The sequence below is a fragment of the Cyprinus carpio genome, chromosome B1 (genome assembly GCF_018340385.1).
Source record: "Cyprinus carpio isolate SPL01 chromosome B1, ASM1834038v1, whole genome shotgun sequence".
Classification (NCBI taxonomy): Eukaryota; Metazoa; Chordata; class Actinopteri; order Cypriniformes; family Cyprinidae; genus Cyprinus; species Cyprinus carpio.
In genome coordinates this window covers 11,861,964-11,880,180 of record NC_056597.1, presented here as the reverse complement: position 1 = coordinate 11,880,180, position 18,217 = coordinate 11,861,964, and the positions used below count along the sequence as shown (strand labels likewise).

The 18,217-nt window shown below is 36.3% G+C and overlaps 1 protein-coding gene across 1 annotated transcript; it reads right to left on the bottom strand.

The window, feature by feature from the left end:
* Positions 1 to 1,320: 1,320 nt before the first annotated feature.
* On the bottom strand, positions 1,321 to 4,966 carry lrpap1 (low density lipoprotein receptor-related protein associated protein 1). The gene is made up of 8 exons (XM_019088202.2): positions 4,690 to 4,966; positions 4,345 to 4,489; positions 3,997 to 4,127; positions 3,757 to 3,877; positions 3,037 to 3,192; positions 2,871 to 2,953; positions 2,604 to 2,780; positions 1,321 to 2,509 (listed from the first exon to the last, which is right to left on the bottom strand). The coding sequence occupies exons 1-8, from the start codon at positions 4,849 to 4,851 to the stop codon at positions 2,441 to 2,443; spliced, it is 1,044 nt and encodes a 347-aa protein (XP_018943747.2). The 5' UTR covers positions 4,852 to 4,966; the 3' UTR covers positions 1,321 to 2,440.
* Positions 4,967 to 18,217: the final 13,251 nt, after the last annotated feature.

The following is an 18,217-nucleotide window of genomic DNA, read 5'->3' as shown; positions in this document are numbered from 1 at the left end:
TGATTTACTAATTTTTTTTTTTTCGATTTATTTATTGTTTGTGAGATTTACTAATTCGTGCACACAATTTATAAATTGAGGGAACAAATTAGTAAATTGTGCGCACGATTTAGCAAATTGAGGGAACGAATTAGATTGTGCACACGATTTATTTATTTTTTCTTTAATGTCACGTATTATGCATTATCAGATTTTTCACAAACGTTTGGAGTTCATGCAGCTCATATGTCATTTGTCATTTTTAAAGCTACAAAGAGACAGCAAATGTATACCGTTTTTACAACTATTAACTAAAATTTTTATGCTGAAAAAATGTTCGTTACAGAAATGCATATTAGAATAATTTTTGGTAGTGGTCTCTCAGACGTTCAGACTCCACTGTATTTCAGTGGTTCTCAACATAGGGTCCAAGGTCCACTTTGGGGGCCTCAGTATAACTTAAATATATTGTTAATATAACAAAAAGATCTAACTCTAAATTAAATTAGGAAAAGAATACACACAACCCAGATATAAACTGAAAAATATTGAAAGGCCTTTGAAAATTGGGTTGGACTTTGTTGGGCTTTCAGTTGAGAACTGCTGCTGCACAGTATAATGTTAAAGGAATAGTTCAACCAAAAATGAAAATTACCCTATGATTTACTCACCCTTAAGCCATCCTAGGTGTATATGACTTCTTTCAAACGAATACAATCAGAGTTATATAAAAAATGTCCTGGCTCTTCCAAGCTTTATAATGGCAGTGAATGGGGGTCCAGATTTTAAAGCCCAAAAAAGTCCATCCATCTATTATAAAATATGCCCCACTCAGCTCTGGGGGGTTAATAAAGGCCCCCTGAAGTGAATCGATGCATTTGTGTAAGAAGAATATCCATATATAAAACTTTATAAATGAGGCTTGAGAGTGAGTAAATCACAAGGAAATTTCATTTTTGGGTGAACTATCTCTTTTAAGTTTATTACTGCATTGTATATTATTTGCAACTTTGTTGTACACTTTGAATATGTACGGATGTATTTTCCATGGTTAAATTTTTGTGGAATTAAAAGGTTATAAATCTGAAAGAATATCCCAAATGCAACAACTGTTGACTGTAAATATATACTTTAATTGGTGACCAATTTTGTTCTGTACATTTACACATTGAAATATTTCATTAACTTTTTTTTTTCAAATATTTTCAGAAATTTCTGTTGACTATAGCAGAAGTAATAAAAATTATACATCAGTGACTAGCGTTGCTCATCCTTAAATGCTTGATGCAATTGTCTACAGCTCAGTATAGCAACCAGTTGACATCATAGAAAACACAAGGCTTTGGAAGTTTGTTTTATTATGAAAAGTGTAACATGAAATGAGCACAATGTGGACTTGTACAAAAGCGATCCTATGATTTATGGAGATCACGTTCATGATAATTCATTACAATGCTGGATTACCATATTTTTATGATTATGAGGATTTTAAATCACAAACTAGTTAGTAATAACAGTAGAATTAGAAAGAATTAGTGCACAGTTTATATTAGAATTTTTATGACAAATCTCAAACGTCTAACTGATGGAACTGTTTAAATAGTGAGGTTGTTGATTCAAGTCTACCTTGGGACAACACTGTCAGTCATGGTGATGGGCTTTTTATCCAGTGCTGTTTAGAAATTCAATCAATATCATAGTGGACTCAAGGTCTGCCTTGCCAAATCCGGCTTGGCTGGCTTTTTTTTTTTTTTTTTTAGCTTTCTCCATTACACTCCAGCCTTTTTCACTGAAGCACACGATTTTCCTGAATTTGTCTGGTTGTGCTATTATCCTAATATAAATCACGCCTGTACAGGGCTTGCACTGTTGTTCATGAATGGGTATTATTCAGTTTAAATCTTAGGATGTTCAGGACGGGTTTAAGAAAGAAAGAAGAAGAAAAAAAATGGAGAATTACTGATATGGAAGCTTTAACGGTTTATACTGAAAACCCTAGAGAGCTTTTTTTCATGTGTAGAGTTATTCTCTGTGCTCATGCTGTGGAGGAAGGTTGAATTCTTTTGCACCCACGTTTGTGGGATGCTACACATATTTCATCGTGCATTTGTTGTTTAGCATCTTTTATTTAATAATTGAGCCACAAACAAATGTGGTCAAAATTAATAGTACTACGTGAACAACATGCATCAGCGTTTTGGCTTAATCAGCTTGTAGCCATTTGCTGCACAAACAAAACAGGAAATAACCAACAAAAGCAGAACTCATCACTGCTCAGTACCGTTTAAAAAAAATTATCATGTAGTCTGGGTTCCCAATGGAAATGTTAAATTTATGTACAGTATGCCCTACCTTTATAACCCTGGCCCATCTGTGTTGGATAACATTTTGGAATACAGTATATGTGACCGCTGAACAGTTCTAGCTAACAGTAGTGCTGTCATGACGACAAAAATAGTATTCAGAGCTCATTGTGTTGCAATCCATTTCGGGAAATCTTATTCGTCAAGTCCTGCAAGTGTTTCTTCATCTAAAGAAAATAAAGTGTGACACAGTTATTAAAAACCCACAAAGTACAATAACCAAAAAAAGTTGTTATTCTAAAACCCAGTTTGCAGCTCTACCTTGTATCCCATTTCTCGTGCTTTCTCAGCAAGAGTGTTGTATTTTTCTTTGTTTCTCATGATGTGATCTTTGTCTCCCAGAGCCTCCACATGCTTCAGTTTCTGATGAGACAGTTCCAGCTGCTCCTGATAGTGCTGGTGCTTCTCCACCTTTGTTTCAAAGTGTCTAAGTTCCTCCTAAATGAGAGAAGAAGAAAATTTAGCAGTAATTTAGCTGTGCAGTAATAATCTGAATGGTACTCATGTAAAGACATAAGTGCAGCTTACTTTAAGAGAGTCAAGTTCGTCTTCACTGAGATTTGATCTTTTTGCCATCTCCCAAAGTTCTATGACTCGTGGCTCCTTAAACTCTGCCACAGACAACGAGAGCATTAGAAAGTCATGAGGCAATTCATTTATGAAACATGAATTCAACCTTAGCAAAGGTCCCCACCACTGTCAGCACTGTACCCCTCATGGGTGATCTTGCGGAGCCGTTCAAAGCCCTGGTCCAGGTTTCTCATCCTCTGCTTCAGATCTGTGTGTTTCTGATGGAGAACATGCTCCTTCATGTCACCCTCCAGAGGACTGATTACATTCTTATGGATCTCTGATGGAAAGAAGAGTGCAAGAGACATTTATTCAGCAGGATCTGAAATTTGAAGAAAAAGATTGTGAGAATCTGCTCAGAAGTTATTAAACTTCCCAAAAGCATCGTTATCTAACTATGGTCGTAGCATAGGAATAAGAAGGAACCAGCAATGAATTTTAACTTTGAAGCAAAACGACTGAATAAAAACACTGAATTAGTCCTTAGATTCCATGTTTATTACAGCAACATCTCAGAAACAACAATAACCTGATATTAAGTATGTTCTCAAATCATTTAATTAGCAGCTATTACTCCACCACTTGCATCATTAATGTGAGTCTTTATTATTAAACCAATGTGATTTAAACAACAGAGGTGTGACCATGCTGCTATGTTTTTTTTCGGGGGAACAGTTTTGGTTAGTTAGCTCCAATAATGCATCATACTACAGTATATAATTAACCTGGCAAAAAAAATTATTAGAAGTAGTCTTGCCTTGTATAGCCTTTCAGGGATCTTTTCTATTCTTAGAATGTATTACTATTACAGATCCTACATGACATCTTGGCACTAAACTCTAACCTTCTGTGCGGCTGACAGTGTCCATGACAATGTTGTACTCGTTGATTTTGTCTTTGTGGTGCTGGAATTCTCTCTGCAAGGCCTGGAGCTCCTCGTCAGAGAACTTTCCAGAAGTCTTAGCCTGAGGATCAAAGGTTGACGAGAACATTTAAGCAAAGTTGGTAATAAGTGAACACGTATGTAAACCTGCAAATGAGTTACACATTCACACGCTAGCAGTTGTTTCATCCCATCAGTTACCTTGTTCCACAGCTTGTCCAGCTTTGGGTCATCAAATGTGTCTCCCTCTTTAACATCATGATCTTTTAGTCTGTTGCTGTCCAGTGTCCGGGTGTCTTTTTTCCCATCCATTCCATACTTTGCTAAAATAACTGTGCAAACAAACAAAGATATTTATTCTATGAAAGATACAGTCATTTTAGTTACCAGTGTGCTCCATATCAGAAAAAACAATAGCATTTTCTCTTTAATATGTCCTGTCCCAGCTTCCAGTAGCAATAGGAAATATGTCAACAAATGAAAGAAAACTGTCCAGTTATTTCACGAGTTCTTTGAATATCATATGCCACAAAAACAGTCAAATCCTACAGTTAAAATTGCGTCTGAGCTTGGCTTCTCTCTCTCCATCCTCATCCATCCCTTCTGCTTTCAGTTTTTTCCACTGAAGTTCATCTTTCTCTTGGATCTTCAAGTCACTGTGGAGTTCTGAGAGACGCACCGGTGCAAGCTGCATCTGAAGCAGATGGACAGTTATACACATTATAATGTTCTAAAGAAATTATGTTATAAAATCTGAGCAGCCATGAAATACTATATAGAGATTTATACACAATGATAACAGAAGGACAAGCAGAATACCCCATAACACTGGCCAAAATTAATTATTGTATATTTATAATACATTGTATATTTTTTATCTGTCACATTACTTACTCTTATCGCCTTTTCCCAAACCTGATTTAGTTTGGCAATCCTGAATTCCACCTGATCGTTGTTTTTATCAGATGCATTTTGTTCATTCATTTCTTTCGAGTACTTCCCACCCATCGCTCCGACAACAAACAAAGAAAGCAAAATTAGAATCTGCATTTTCATTCTGACACACAAGAAGCAAATTAGTTACAAAAGGTATGAAAGTGTGTAATGTTTTCTAGAGCATCTGCAGCGCTATTCAGGAAGCGCTACGAGAATCATATGGAATCACATGCCTGGACGTCCAGCTGCGCAATGCATTATGGGTCTTGTAGTTTTAAAATACTTAGACATTCGCGCTTTGGAGCGAGTGACTGGACGTTTAAAGACTTCAAATCCCACACAGCGCTGCATGCTCGTTTCCTAGTGACAACGCGCAAATGAGATCAATCCACGCACTGGGAACGAAGGGAAGCCCGCTTGTAGCCAACTGCTTGTTGAAACTGGCCACAAGATTAGATTTGAAATCTCATTAGATCATAAACACAGACATGCCAAAAGTCTAATATTAATTTTTAATTCCTGAGTGTTAACCCATCTGTTGGATTTCAAATAAAATAAATAAAATCCAATGCCTGGGAAGCAAAATTCACCCATTATTGTCAGCTATAACAGGGTTATCAGAGGTGTGAAAACTTTTGCAATCTGTCTTTGTCTGCCAATTTTTTCCAATTAGAGTGCTAGTAGTAGTACTGGTCACCATGATTTTGCCAAGCAAGACGATCAACATTACTGTCCAAAAATATAGACTTAACCCAATCCTTACCCCTAAACCTAGTCACCATGATTTCCCTATGTACTACAAGTAGCACCTAACTATTGTACTAACTGAACTTATCCCTCAATTCTGATTGGTTGATTATAGCAAACAAGATCACGCTCGACCTAGTAGGATATGACTGATTGGTTCCTCATAAAGGCTACTATGAAATCACTGAATTATCAGGACACTACATGTTTGTATGTCTGTACCAAATTGTGCCACCAACAATGCTACTGAAGGATTATACATACTCCTCAAAAATGAAACCCAATACAGCTACAGGAATCCTCATATGGCTTGGTTAATCCATTTACTTTGATCATAAAATAACTGGATATTGAACAGCAACTTAAGTGTTACTGAGAGACAGAGCTTGGGACTTAAATTTTCTTAAAACTTTGTACTTCTACAACACCCTACTTGTATCAGAGCTAGTTGATCATTCTTGTTATCTCATCACATTAGGAAATATGCTTACATTATCTAACCAAGCTGACATAAAATCCATAATGTCTGTAATATCTATCCAAGGTGTCATCACCTTTATAACACCAGCTCTCTGAGGGACCTTTTGTGCACAAATTCATATTGATTGACTCCTCTCTCTTTTACAGTCTATCCTGTTCTATGTTGACATATTGCAAAAGCTTGCTTGCTTGCACACACACACACACACACACACACACACACACACACACACACACACACACACACACACACACACACACACACACATTGGTATTGGTGGTTTATGGGGACACTCCATAGGCATAATGGTTTTTATACTGTACAGACTTTATTTTCTCTCACCCTGCACCTAAACCTACCCCTCACAGGAAACTTTGTGCATTTTTAGATTTTCAAAAAACACCATATAGTATGTTTTTAAAGCATTTTGAATTATGCAGACATAGGCAGTGTCCTCATAAACCACCCTCACATCATAATACCTCTGTCATACCCATGTCATACAAATTTGTGTCCTTGTAAACCACCCAAACCAGTGTGCGCACACACAGAACATATATGATACGGAAGACAACTGTGGTAATTATATGAGATAAATCCAGTACTGGAAATTTATTATATTTGATAAATTTAGACATAATAATCAAACCACCTGAAAAACACTTACTAACAGTTCCTTAGTGATTAAAAATGTAGCCTACTTCAAGGTATGTTAAGGGCATTTACATGTTTATAAAATTGCTAAAAATATATGAAGGGGATTTTGTAATGCTTTTCAAGGTAGGGTATGAAAAGGCAGTTAAGTGATCACGGTTATATCATCTTTGCTCACTGTCATAGGTTTAGTATTGACATTTGATTCTACTCAAAGAACCTTTTAGAGGAGCAAAGTAGTACAAAATTGTCCCTATAAAAAAGTATACAAGCTGTGCCAGTGAAAGCACTTCATTAACACAGTACATCTGCTTGTTGTCTACCCACTTAAAAATAACACTTAAATTGCTGTAGTGACTGTCCATTTAAGTGTCCTCTTGATAATGCGTCACTGGTTCTATTTTTGAATAATTAATAAAACAAGCAATTCCAGCATAGTACAGCAATATTTATCAGAAATCAAGATGCTAACCTTTTAGTTGTATTTGGTGTCATCATATCTTTTTGACTATAAAGTCATGTACAAAGTATATTTTCCATGTTTGCCGAAGACATCCTTGGACTTTGTATTACAATAGAAAATTTCAGCTGCAGCATTGAAAAATCCTTAAATACCGGCCTTTGTTGAGAAAACCTTGATCTGACAAGTCAGTTTATCAAAAACTCTTACTTCTCATGATTGTTATAATACAGTGATGTGAAGGTAAACACTATCATCATCATCAGAGTTCCATGGCTGAAAACACAAAAGTATACATAATAAATAGAGATATGTCAATTATTTCTTGATTTGGCTGTATTTATTATCCCTTTATGTTTACAGTCATGGAACTCTGTTTCTACATTCAGACAGTTGGAGTGGTGCTGTGGCTTGCATTTGACCATTTAGTTAATTTGTATATGGAACTCTGTTTCTACATTCAGACAGTTGGAGTGGTGCTGTGGCTTGCATTTGACCATTTAGTTAATTTGTATAGATTATGTATTGACACACTGTTTTCCTATTTGGTTGGTTGCTTTGACGCAATCTTTTTTTGTTTAAAATATAAAAAAAGAAATCTATATAAAAGTAATGCTCAGCATTGCTGGGGGAAAATAGCTGGTAAGCTAATTTGGTTGAATGCTAAAAATAAATCAGATAATATTTCATTATCTTTCATGTTTCTCTAAATTGAACACTTCTCTCCCCTAATGTTGTATTTTTTCATGTATAGTTTTATTAATGAATACAAGCAAAGGGCACCGAGCAAGGAAACCGGAGCCTAAAGCGATTCCATTACATAAAGTTTGATGCTGTTCTCGGTTTCTCGACCTTTAATGTAGTTCAGATTCCATTAACGTGCAACAGAGATGGTCAAAGGCCTTTGTGATTCTCTGCCAGAGATGTCTGTGGGCGCATCAAGCCTAATGAATACACTCAATCACAGACATCGGGAACAAACACTGTCATTAAGAGAGCAAACATTACATTTAAGGACGTTCTGCTCCATCCATTCATCTTCATTTAAACAGGTCAGGGAGGATTCTTCGGACAAGTTGTCCACTTCTTTTTTGAACATTATGACATTATACAGCTGTAAGAGGTGATGGGGGATCAGCCGCTCACTCATTCACATAGCTATCAGAATACAGGGCACACTAATGACCACTGCTTTTTAACAGCTTCTCGGTTTTATTCTCAATATCTTTTAGGCAGAATATTCATACAGGGTTTCTGAGATATCAAGCCATAAATCTTCCAGTGTAACCCTGAGGATCTAAACCACAAGGCAGAAATGAGATCTTTAATGTTTTCTTCTGGAGATTAAATGAACCACTATACTGTGTTTTGGAAGCTGCATGGCGTCCCTTCCAGGCTACTATACCTTAAGCAGCTTTATCAGAAAGTCTAAACATGGTTATGCTGTGCCACCAGCTACCAACACCGAACTGGTACAAACCAGTTTATATGCATTCTTAAAAAAATTGAAAATTGATGGTTCCATGAAGAAGCTTTAACATCCATGGAACCTTTCCATTGCACAACAATCTTGAAAATATAAGATTTTATATTCACCCTGCTATAGAAGGACTACTATAGTCTACTATAGAAGGACTTTTTGTGCAAAGAAAAGATTCCATGCATGTTAAAGGTTCTTCATGGAATCTTAAATGCCAATTAAGACCCTTTATTTTTAAGAAGTTATTTTAAGAAGCGATCACTGAAAGCTTCTATGGAGAACCCAAAATGGTCTTTCTATGGCACTGCTGTGAATGCCCCCTTTTGGAACCTATATTTTTAAGAGCATGACATGCAATTTATGCTGATCTAAATTGGTCATCTCAGCAGGGTAGAACCTCTGTTTACTTAAGAAAGACTGTCATGCTGTCTGATAACCCAGCCTACATGAGTTTGGAAAGATGTTATGTAGCTCTGCCCATTTGTGTCCTTGGTTTATAGCAAAATGAAGAGCTGTCACTGTTCTTAACATCTCTGAACTTGGTCTATTATTCATCACCTGTAGATGGTGCTGAAGTTTTCTCTCAATCAAGAGAGAGAGAGAGCGAGAAAGAAGAGGAGAGAAAGTGAAAGACAAAGCAAATAAGTCATCTACTAGAAGACTCATCACGCTCTTGTCTAGGAGTGTTAATGCTGTTTACAGGTGTCTGGCCTTTACAGTGAGATGTACGCACACGCACACACACACACACACACACACACACACACACACACACACACACACACACACACACACACACACACACACACACACACACACACACACACACACACACAGCTTTCTGCAGCTTAGAAAGTTCTACACTAGTTCCAATACGAATCCTTTCAGTTTACAGTACTTGATTCCACTGACACATTATATTGGATTGCAAATGGCATACTTACACATGGATACAAATCATTTTAGGTAAAGAAGCAAAAAAAAAAATGCTGTCAGTATCCTAAAGGGTGTTTTAAATGTCTATCCTTTATTCAATAATCATTTAACAGTCTCCTTGTCAAGTGACCTTTATGCTGCACTCCTGTCCTCACAATGATCTGCTGTTTAATTCAATGATAGCAGGTAATTTTCACCAAACAATGTTTTGCTCGTATGCCTCAGGCACAGTCTTGTTCAACCTTTATTGCTCTTTTCTGTCCTGCAGTGGCAGTGTATGGCGAAGAGGAACAATATATCTCCATATAGGCTATATATATCATATCACTGGAAATATAAAATCACTGGAAAATTCTTGAAACAAACTGTTTTTCTATTTATTTTATCCATTTATATTGTTCCATGTCTTTAAGTTCCATTTATGACATTACATTATCATTCCCAAATATGTATAAAACAAATGAGATCATATATGTGACCCTGGACCACAAAACCAGTCATAACTCAGATTCCAGATTTTCAAATAGCTGTATCTCGGCCAAATATTGTCCCATCCTAACAAACCATACATCAATGGAAAGCTTATTTATTCACATGTATAAATCATGTATAAATTAATTTTTAAAACAACTGACCCTTACGACTGGTTTTGTTCCTGGGTCACATTTAGACCCCTTTTATAAGGTTACACAAATCTTGCTACGTTTTGTCAGCACTGTCAGAATACTTATAATACGTGTAATATGCGCAAGTACTATATATATGTTAGGCAATATTATCTGCAATAATTATTGTTTAGTTTGTCAAAACTGGAGGCTGTCAGCTTGCATTTTTCTTATGGGTAGTGAAAATTTAATAGATGGGACTGAAACCTTTATCCTGTAGTCTCAAAGCATTGAAGTGACTGCTCATTGTTCTGTGAAGTGAACAAAAAAGGGAAACTGATGCAAAAGAGTAAATATAACAGAATGAGAAAGAAAAGAGGGTTTAAGCGCAGCAGGGAGCTGGACGACTAAATAAATATTCTCAGACAATGAATTTTATTTCAGGCAGTAATTGAAAGACACAACTATACAATGTCATGTACCTTAACCTTCAAACCAACACATGTTGCCTTCATGAGAGGTTGTTGCATGATCTGAAGTAGAAATTCCATTAAAAATATATATCTTATATTATTATTATTATTATTATTATTATTATTATTATTATTATTATTATTCCCAGTAGAAACTACTAGATTATGGAATTGTCCTTGAGTATTTTTCACCATAGGACACATTTCAGGGTGCTATGTAAGAAGATTTCCACTGACAAAAACATTTAACACAGCAACTGTCGAGCATTTAAGGCCCTGCATTGAATAGATAAGTACACATGATCTCACGGTCTATACAAAGTTTTCCTTGTTTATTGAGATAAGGGAGGCAAGCAGAGGCACATTGCTTGCCCTGTGTATTGATAGTATTGATTGGTTCACGGTGGTGCCGGTCACAGCCAATTGGGCAGAGGAATGACGAAAACAGGACGTCCGTGGAGTTGCAACCTGCAGAAATAAAGCATGGAATATGAGAATCTGTTCAAGTAAACCCAGACTATTTGTTGGTGCTTTAAAATGTATTTTTTTTTTTTTTTAAATAAAGTACAGGCCCATGATCCTGATTCATCCTTTCTAATGATTCATCCTCTATTCAGTCATCGTACAAAAGTACTACTTGACAATGAACCGCATTTGTTAATTCAAAAAGTCTGTTTTACCTTAGTGGGCAGTGAGTGGCTTGCAGAATCAACTTATACAGCCTTGATAAAAGTTATTCAGTCTATTATTTCGTTTTCACTGAAGAGGAATTTGTACCCATGGTCATATTGTCCAAGCAAACCAAGGTAATATTTAACCCTTGACTTACTGCCAACTTGCTTAATTCACTATTCACTATAAGCTACTTCAAATTTTTTAAAGAACAATGTGTACATGAACTGGTAATAATAACTTGCTTAATTATGCAAACAATATGAATCTTTTTCTTTCTTTCTTGCTAAATTTTCTTTGAGAAGGACCTTCTATATATTTTCTGCTTTCCCGGCTCTCTTTATGAATTTGAAGGGTTTTTCAAGTGATATTCCAGATGGAAAATTATGCTGCATCCTCTTGAATTTCTTAACTACATTTGTAAATTGTTTTATCTAACCCAGTGTTTCTCAACTGGTGGGTCGCGAAACCATTCCGATTGGGTCGCGGAGTGTACGGCCAAAGAAACAACAACATCAACAACATCAACAAAAAACGTAATTCTTCATGTTTTTCTGATGAGAGACTTTTATTTTAAAAGACATGCATGAAAGCTGTTGACACTTCTGTCAGATGCAGTTTAAGTTAAGAATGCCTGAGAAAAACGCAGTGCCCCGATTCAGTATCTGCGGTCAGATAAGATGTTAACAGGCTTAATGTCAGTGTCATTATTTTATCGTTATTTTTGTAGCTTGTCTCTCGCTTGATGTAAGTGTAGTTATTTTATTGTTTTTTTGCAACCTCGATCTGCAGGCCCGGCTCTAGATATGAAATGAAGGGTGGGCCAAGTGATATTCCAGATGGAAGGCCCGGCTCTAGATATGAAATGAAGGGTGGGCCAAGTGATATTCCAGATGGAAAATTTTGTTGATTTTTCTTATTTTCTTTTAATGTTCTGTTCCCCCACTTAACAGGTAAAACAAAATCATGCATTTCGTTGTTATGATTAATATTCAAACGATGGTTGGTGGGGTGCTGTGGGATTTGGGTTTGGGGTGCTGGTGTAATCAAAAATATTCTTGTGGGGGGTAACAGGATTATTTAAATTTGCTGCAGGTGGGAGTGGACATTAAAAATATCTAGCGTGGGGCACATAACCTCGATTTGGCAAATTATCAAAAAACATCCCAAAGTAGCACTTTGACCATATCCCAAATATTGAAACTCATAGATGTAATTTCCCTACCTAAAATTTTACAGTCACTGACTGTTATGCACAATGATCATAAACACAGCTCAAAGGCTTCCTACCAGTTTTATCATAGGTAGAATGCAAAATATTTTAATACAAGCATTTCAGTGAAAATAAATTCATGCAATATTTCAAACCTTTAACCTACGGCGGAAAAACCAACCCACGGCAACAGTTTAAAAGTAGCCAAATTCCATTAAACATTTGACTTGACAACCCTGCATCCAACACAAGCTGCAGGAGTCAGATTTGACTGATCACGGGTGGAGAGTAAGGAGAGATGACTGACAGACCATGCTGGAGGATTTGCTGCTCAGCAGATCCTGAGCTCATTGACAAATATCTGATCATCGTAAAGAGTGTGTGTGATCATGACTTCGAAAGTTAATGTGGATCTGCTCCCTTTACACAGATTGTGTGTGATCATGATTTCAAAAGTGAAAGTGAACAGTGAGCGCTAATTCAAAAGCGATTGGAATTATGCACATATTGATATTTATATAAAATATTAGCACATTTGCGTGTGCGGGCAGTAACACACATTGCGGGAGTGGGAGGTAAGAAGACAAAAAAGAAAATATATGGAGCTCAATTTAATATCACACCAATTTTGTGATTGGCTGTTGTGTAGTGTGGGGCCAGGGTGGGCCAAGCTGGTCCAGTTGAGAACCACTGATCTAACCTATTCAAGGAAAAGGAAAAATGCTACTTATGATATTTGCACCAGTTAGGCTATTAAAGCAAAACTGTGTAAAGCAACACAGATCACTTCAACTGTATGGATGGATTGGTTGTCTGATGACTGTAATTATGCAAACTATCCTCTCTGAACAGAGGACAGGCAATAACACCTTAAGCAAAGAGAGAGAAAGAGAGAAACAGTTCATCTTTTATTCATTGCATCATGCTGGCTAACAGAATGTCTCAGTCTCACACAGAAGATGAGCTTAAATAAAAAAAGTCAACACACTCTGCTTAAAACAGAAATAACAGCAACAGTGCACTTCAACACACAGACAGTGATTCCATAGTTCATTCAGCACCATTCCATAATTTAAACCTATTTACTTGGAAAAGGAAGAAGATAGTATCTGAAAACACAGAGAACAGCTATATGTTTAAACAGACCCAGCATTATATAGAAAAGTAGATAATTCTTAACAACAACAGCAACAGCAAAAACCCTCCATGCATGCCTGTAGAAAACTGAGCACGAGTCCAGAGTTCAATGCTTTAGCATAAAGCTGCTATCTGGTCTCTATCATCTTCCTCTTCCTTTCTCTCATTCATTGTTTATGTGGAACCTGAAGCCAGTTCACCGAAGCTGAATCTCTAGGACTCTCTCTCAAAGTCCTGATGCAGTGATCTTTTAAAGGGCTATGCAAATGAAAGGGCACTCGACTACGGCTCGCTGAACACTAAAATTCACATTGCCAACATTTTAACAAGACAACCCTCATCCCAGAAGGTCCCTTGGTGATGAGCATTACGGCAATGACAGGAGAATTTTCCAGGTGTTGCAATAATCTTCATCATCATGTCCTCTTCCTTAATCACTGCCGCCAGGCTTGATACTTTCTGCTTGACTAGGTGCTGATTGCAAGGGCAGAGTAAAACAGGGAAGATGTGTAATTGCTCAATTTCAGCCCAATGGGAACAGGAGGGTTGTTGAAGGAATCAATAAGCGACAGGCTAAGGGCTTTGGCCCTGGAGACTTGGAGTCTGGCTTAAGTACATCAGAAGTGAGAGAATAAAAGAGAAAAGAAAGTACAGGGGAGCTGTTTAAGAGCAGAACAGAGAGGTCTTAATGAAAAGTAACCCAATAACTCTCCACAGTGCAGTTTTCAAATCGAAAGTTGAAATCTGTTCTTATATGTTGTATATACTGTGTGTAAATACAAAAAAGTAAAAAACTTCTGCCCACATCATTCACCCTGACATTTACAAATAAATGTAATCCAATAATTTCCATAGTGTAGTTTTTAGGTCTTATATGTGGATATAAATAAAGCCCATAAAATTCTTCCCAGAGCACATCATTCATTTTTACATGTAAAAGATATTAGATCAGACTGCCTGGCTGTAAGCCGGCATGATTCATGAGCTTGAACATCACACTTTCTTGTGTCCTAAGAGATTTTATTTTTAACCAAAGAATATTTAAATGACTACATATTCAAATGTTATTTTAAATTACTGCAATATTTTTATTTTATGTATCAGTAAACAAGAAAAAGTCTATAAATGTATGCATATATGAATAAATCTGATAAACTTATCAGCATGCAGTATGAGTTGAGTCAAAAGAGGCAGAGGCTCTATTTAAATTTCTGACTCTAGTGGCTCTTAATTTGTGTTCCGAAGATGAACGAAAGTCTTACTGGTTTGGAACAACATGAGGGTGAGTAATTAATGACAGAATTTGAATTTTTGGGTGAACTAAGCCTTTAATGTCAGTGTTTTTCAAAATACAAAAATTGTAAAATACCATTTTTTTTTCTCCACAAAATGCATTAATTTTCATGCTCAATCAAGCTCAATGCACAGAATTATATATATATATATATATATATATATATATATTTTTTATAAATATATATATAATATATATATATCTCATTATAAAATCATATCATTCAATATATATATATAAAATACATATCTCATTCAAAATCAGCACACCATGGCAGAAAGCTTTCTGTTATTCACAATATGAATAGAACATTCATCCTTTCAGCATACTATACTTTCAGCATACTACACTTTCTGCATACTATACTATAACTATAGAGCTGACTTTACATTTCTGATGATGAAATGCAACTCGCTTTTCACCTTTCTGTATATCAAATGTAGTAAACCATAACCTTTTATTTATTTATTTATTTTGGTCACAAAATTAAGCCTAATCAGTCCACAAAAAGAGTCAGGTGCCCTATATTCCTCCAACTGAAAATTTTACTGAGAATAGTAAAAGCAAGTGCTGGAAAATATGGTGTTTGGTCATCTTCAAACAAACAAACAACAACAACAACAACAACAACAAAAATCTATAGCAACACTATGTAAATTTTGGCTTTCTAGCAGTTAATAAACAGAACTTCACGCATCCCGTGGAAGAACCGGAACTACTTTGACTCAAATGAAGCACTATACACTATGCACTCATACACTATGTACTTATGCACTTTGTACTCAACCATGTAGTGCATGAATTATATAAGGTTATTTTGTCATTCATAATTGGAGTCTGATAGCCCCTCCCCCTTTGCTACGTAATTAAAGCTGCGACAGTTGAGCTCATGAAGTGTCCAACATTCCACACTTCAGCCATGTCCAAATACCCACACTTCCGGGCTTTGCACTTGATCACTTGACTACTTCTATGACATATTTCCTGTATTTGTCCTAAGTGTTCAAGTGAGGTTGAAGACCACGGCTACATCCGTTTGATCACTTGACTACTTCTATGACTTGTTTCCTTTTTTTGTAATGAGTTTTCAAGTGAGGTTTTTGCATGTAGGCACTTAATGAAACTGATTTGGACAGGCTTCTGAGGGCAGAGTAATGGTTTTAATGATCTACAACAAAAATATAGAGAGCTTTTGGTGATAACTAAGTGGATATTTCATTACTGCAATATTAATTTCTCGCTAGAAATGACATAAAAAGTGGAAAACGTTGATCAAAAACATACATTTACTCACAAACTGACCACCGACCGCAACTTTCAGATGCCATCTTTATTTTTGGCTTAACTGTCACAGAATGGAATGCACAGGATTTTTGTCAATCAAAAGGCAGCGAAGGATACATATGCTGCCTTCAAAAATCGGCCAGATGAAGGCATCTCAAGAGACAGGAATTGAAACTAACACTGAATTCGGATGTGCCTTGATGCCTTCCTACCTTGGAATGCGTCCTCCGAAGGCAGCATTTTTCAGTTTTCGGATGCAGCCCACGTGTGTGTACAACTTTTCATTACCTTATGGGACACACTTTAATTTCTGCTGCTTCTAATTAAGTGATAAAAAGCAGTTGCAAATGGTGTACAAAATAAATATAGGCTACTCACCTTTGCACCAATAAAACGTGTTGCACTTTGTTTTACTACCAAATTATATGTAATATCTAATTATTATTAATATTTACATTACATTGGAAAGTTTTCCGTGACCTCTCGTGATCTTGGCAAAAAGTCTCACAATTTATTTCCACAACATGATGCATGATGGGATACACTAAGCCTTGAATACCGCTCTGGAGCAGTATTTGAGATAGTGTGGATTTAGTGTGCGTTAAGGGCACTGCGCTTTGGCATTTTTAAGATCTGGACAGTCTTGCGCACTTACTTCCTGTCGCGTGCATGCGCTCTCAAGTGGCCAAGACCGCAAGTGTGGGTATTTGGACAAGGCTTTCGTTTTGTCGGTTATTTATGTGCATCATCCGGGTATTTAAAGTGCACTTTTTCTTTTTGGAATTTTCAGTGTGAATGCACTACTCACACTAGGCTATTTAAACTAAAAAACGTCATAGAATAGTGTATAAGTATGCGATTTGGGACGTTTTCTTTTTTTTTGTGTTATTTTCAGTGTGAATGCACTACTCAAGTCATAGAATAGTGTATAAGTATGCGATTTGGGACCTAATCACTTATTATAAATGTAACCCTAGTGATTTGGGATAAGACAAAAAGGTGGTTTGGTAGATGAATTTATGATGTACTCGCTCATTATATACATTTTGCAAATTTTGAACACAGAAAATTTACTAAGTGTTGCTTTAAACAAGATGATCTCCTCACCTGCTCACCAGCTAACCAACAAAACCAAACCTCCCAAAATTTGAAATAAATATAGAATATCACATCAGTATATCTACTTAAAGTGATTTGGTTGAACACAGCTGATTGATAGTTTTCTATGACTTTTGCAGTTGGCAGTAGAGATAAAAAGCCTTCACGTTCTGCAACATGCTAATCCTTCTCCACGCTGATGATCTGTCTGTTTTTCTTTGTCCTCACGGACAGCCTCACTGAAAACAGAACTTCGGGCTGCTTTCAGGTATACTGTGAAATAATGTTTGTTGTGATGTACTGACATTTACTTACAAGATAGGAGACTAAATGACAACGTTGTCTGAGCCCTTACAATTGTTTTGCACGAATAGCCTCAAAATTGTAATCTGATTTTAACCCCTGAAGACTTATTTAAGGGAAGAGAGAGAATGATATGAACAGTACTAATGCAACACCAATTTTTTTTTTTTTTACATCCAATCCTTTATAGTTGATAAGACATGCATGATTTTAGTATTATGGGAACCGTTTAATCATTTCCATTTCAATTTAACATTTTATTTTCTGCAGGAGCACAAATTGTGTCAAAGCATGATAGCATATCCCACAGTATCAGTGCAAACTGTTTATAGTCAACACACAATACCAACAGAATTTCAATCCACTGACTTGTGCAGGCAATTACAGCAGATGGAAAGTAATAAGATGCCAAAATAACAAGAAGGCAGTTACTGACTAGAAGTGGGAGTCCTTACAATGGGAATCCTCATACTAGACAACACAACATCAACGAGAACAGGGAATTTAAACAGAAAACAAATCCATGATTGTGATACACACTGCAGGTAAATGAAAAATAGAAATTCATGTTTGATTACACTGGTAATTGTGGCCTATTCCAAAACACTATGTAATCTCTTTCAAAATCTATATGGATTTCTCTGTTGTC

Bases quoted from the DNA above. Each gene is read 5' to 3' on its own strand.
- lrpap1 (XM_019088202.2), bottom strand. From the start codon at position 4,851: ATGAAAATGCAGATTCTAATTTTGCTTTCTTTGTTTGTTGTCGGAGCG. The intron at 4,490-4,689 runs GTAAGTAATGTG...CATCTGCTTCAG, and splicing joins TTTGGGAAAAGGCGATAAGA to ATGCAGCTTGCACCGGTGCG. The intron at 4,128-4,344 runs GTAGGATTTGAC...TTGTTTGCACAG, and splicing joins GCTCAGACGCAATTTTAACT to TTATTTTAGCAAAGTATGGA.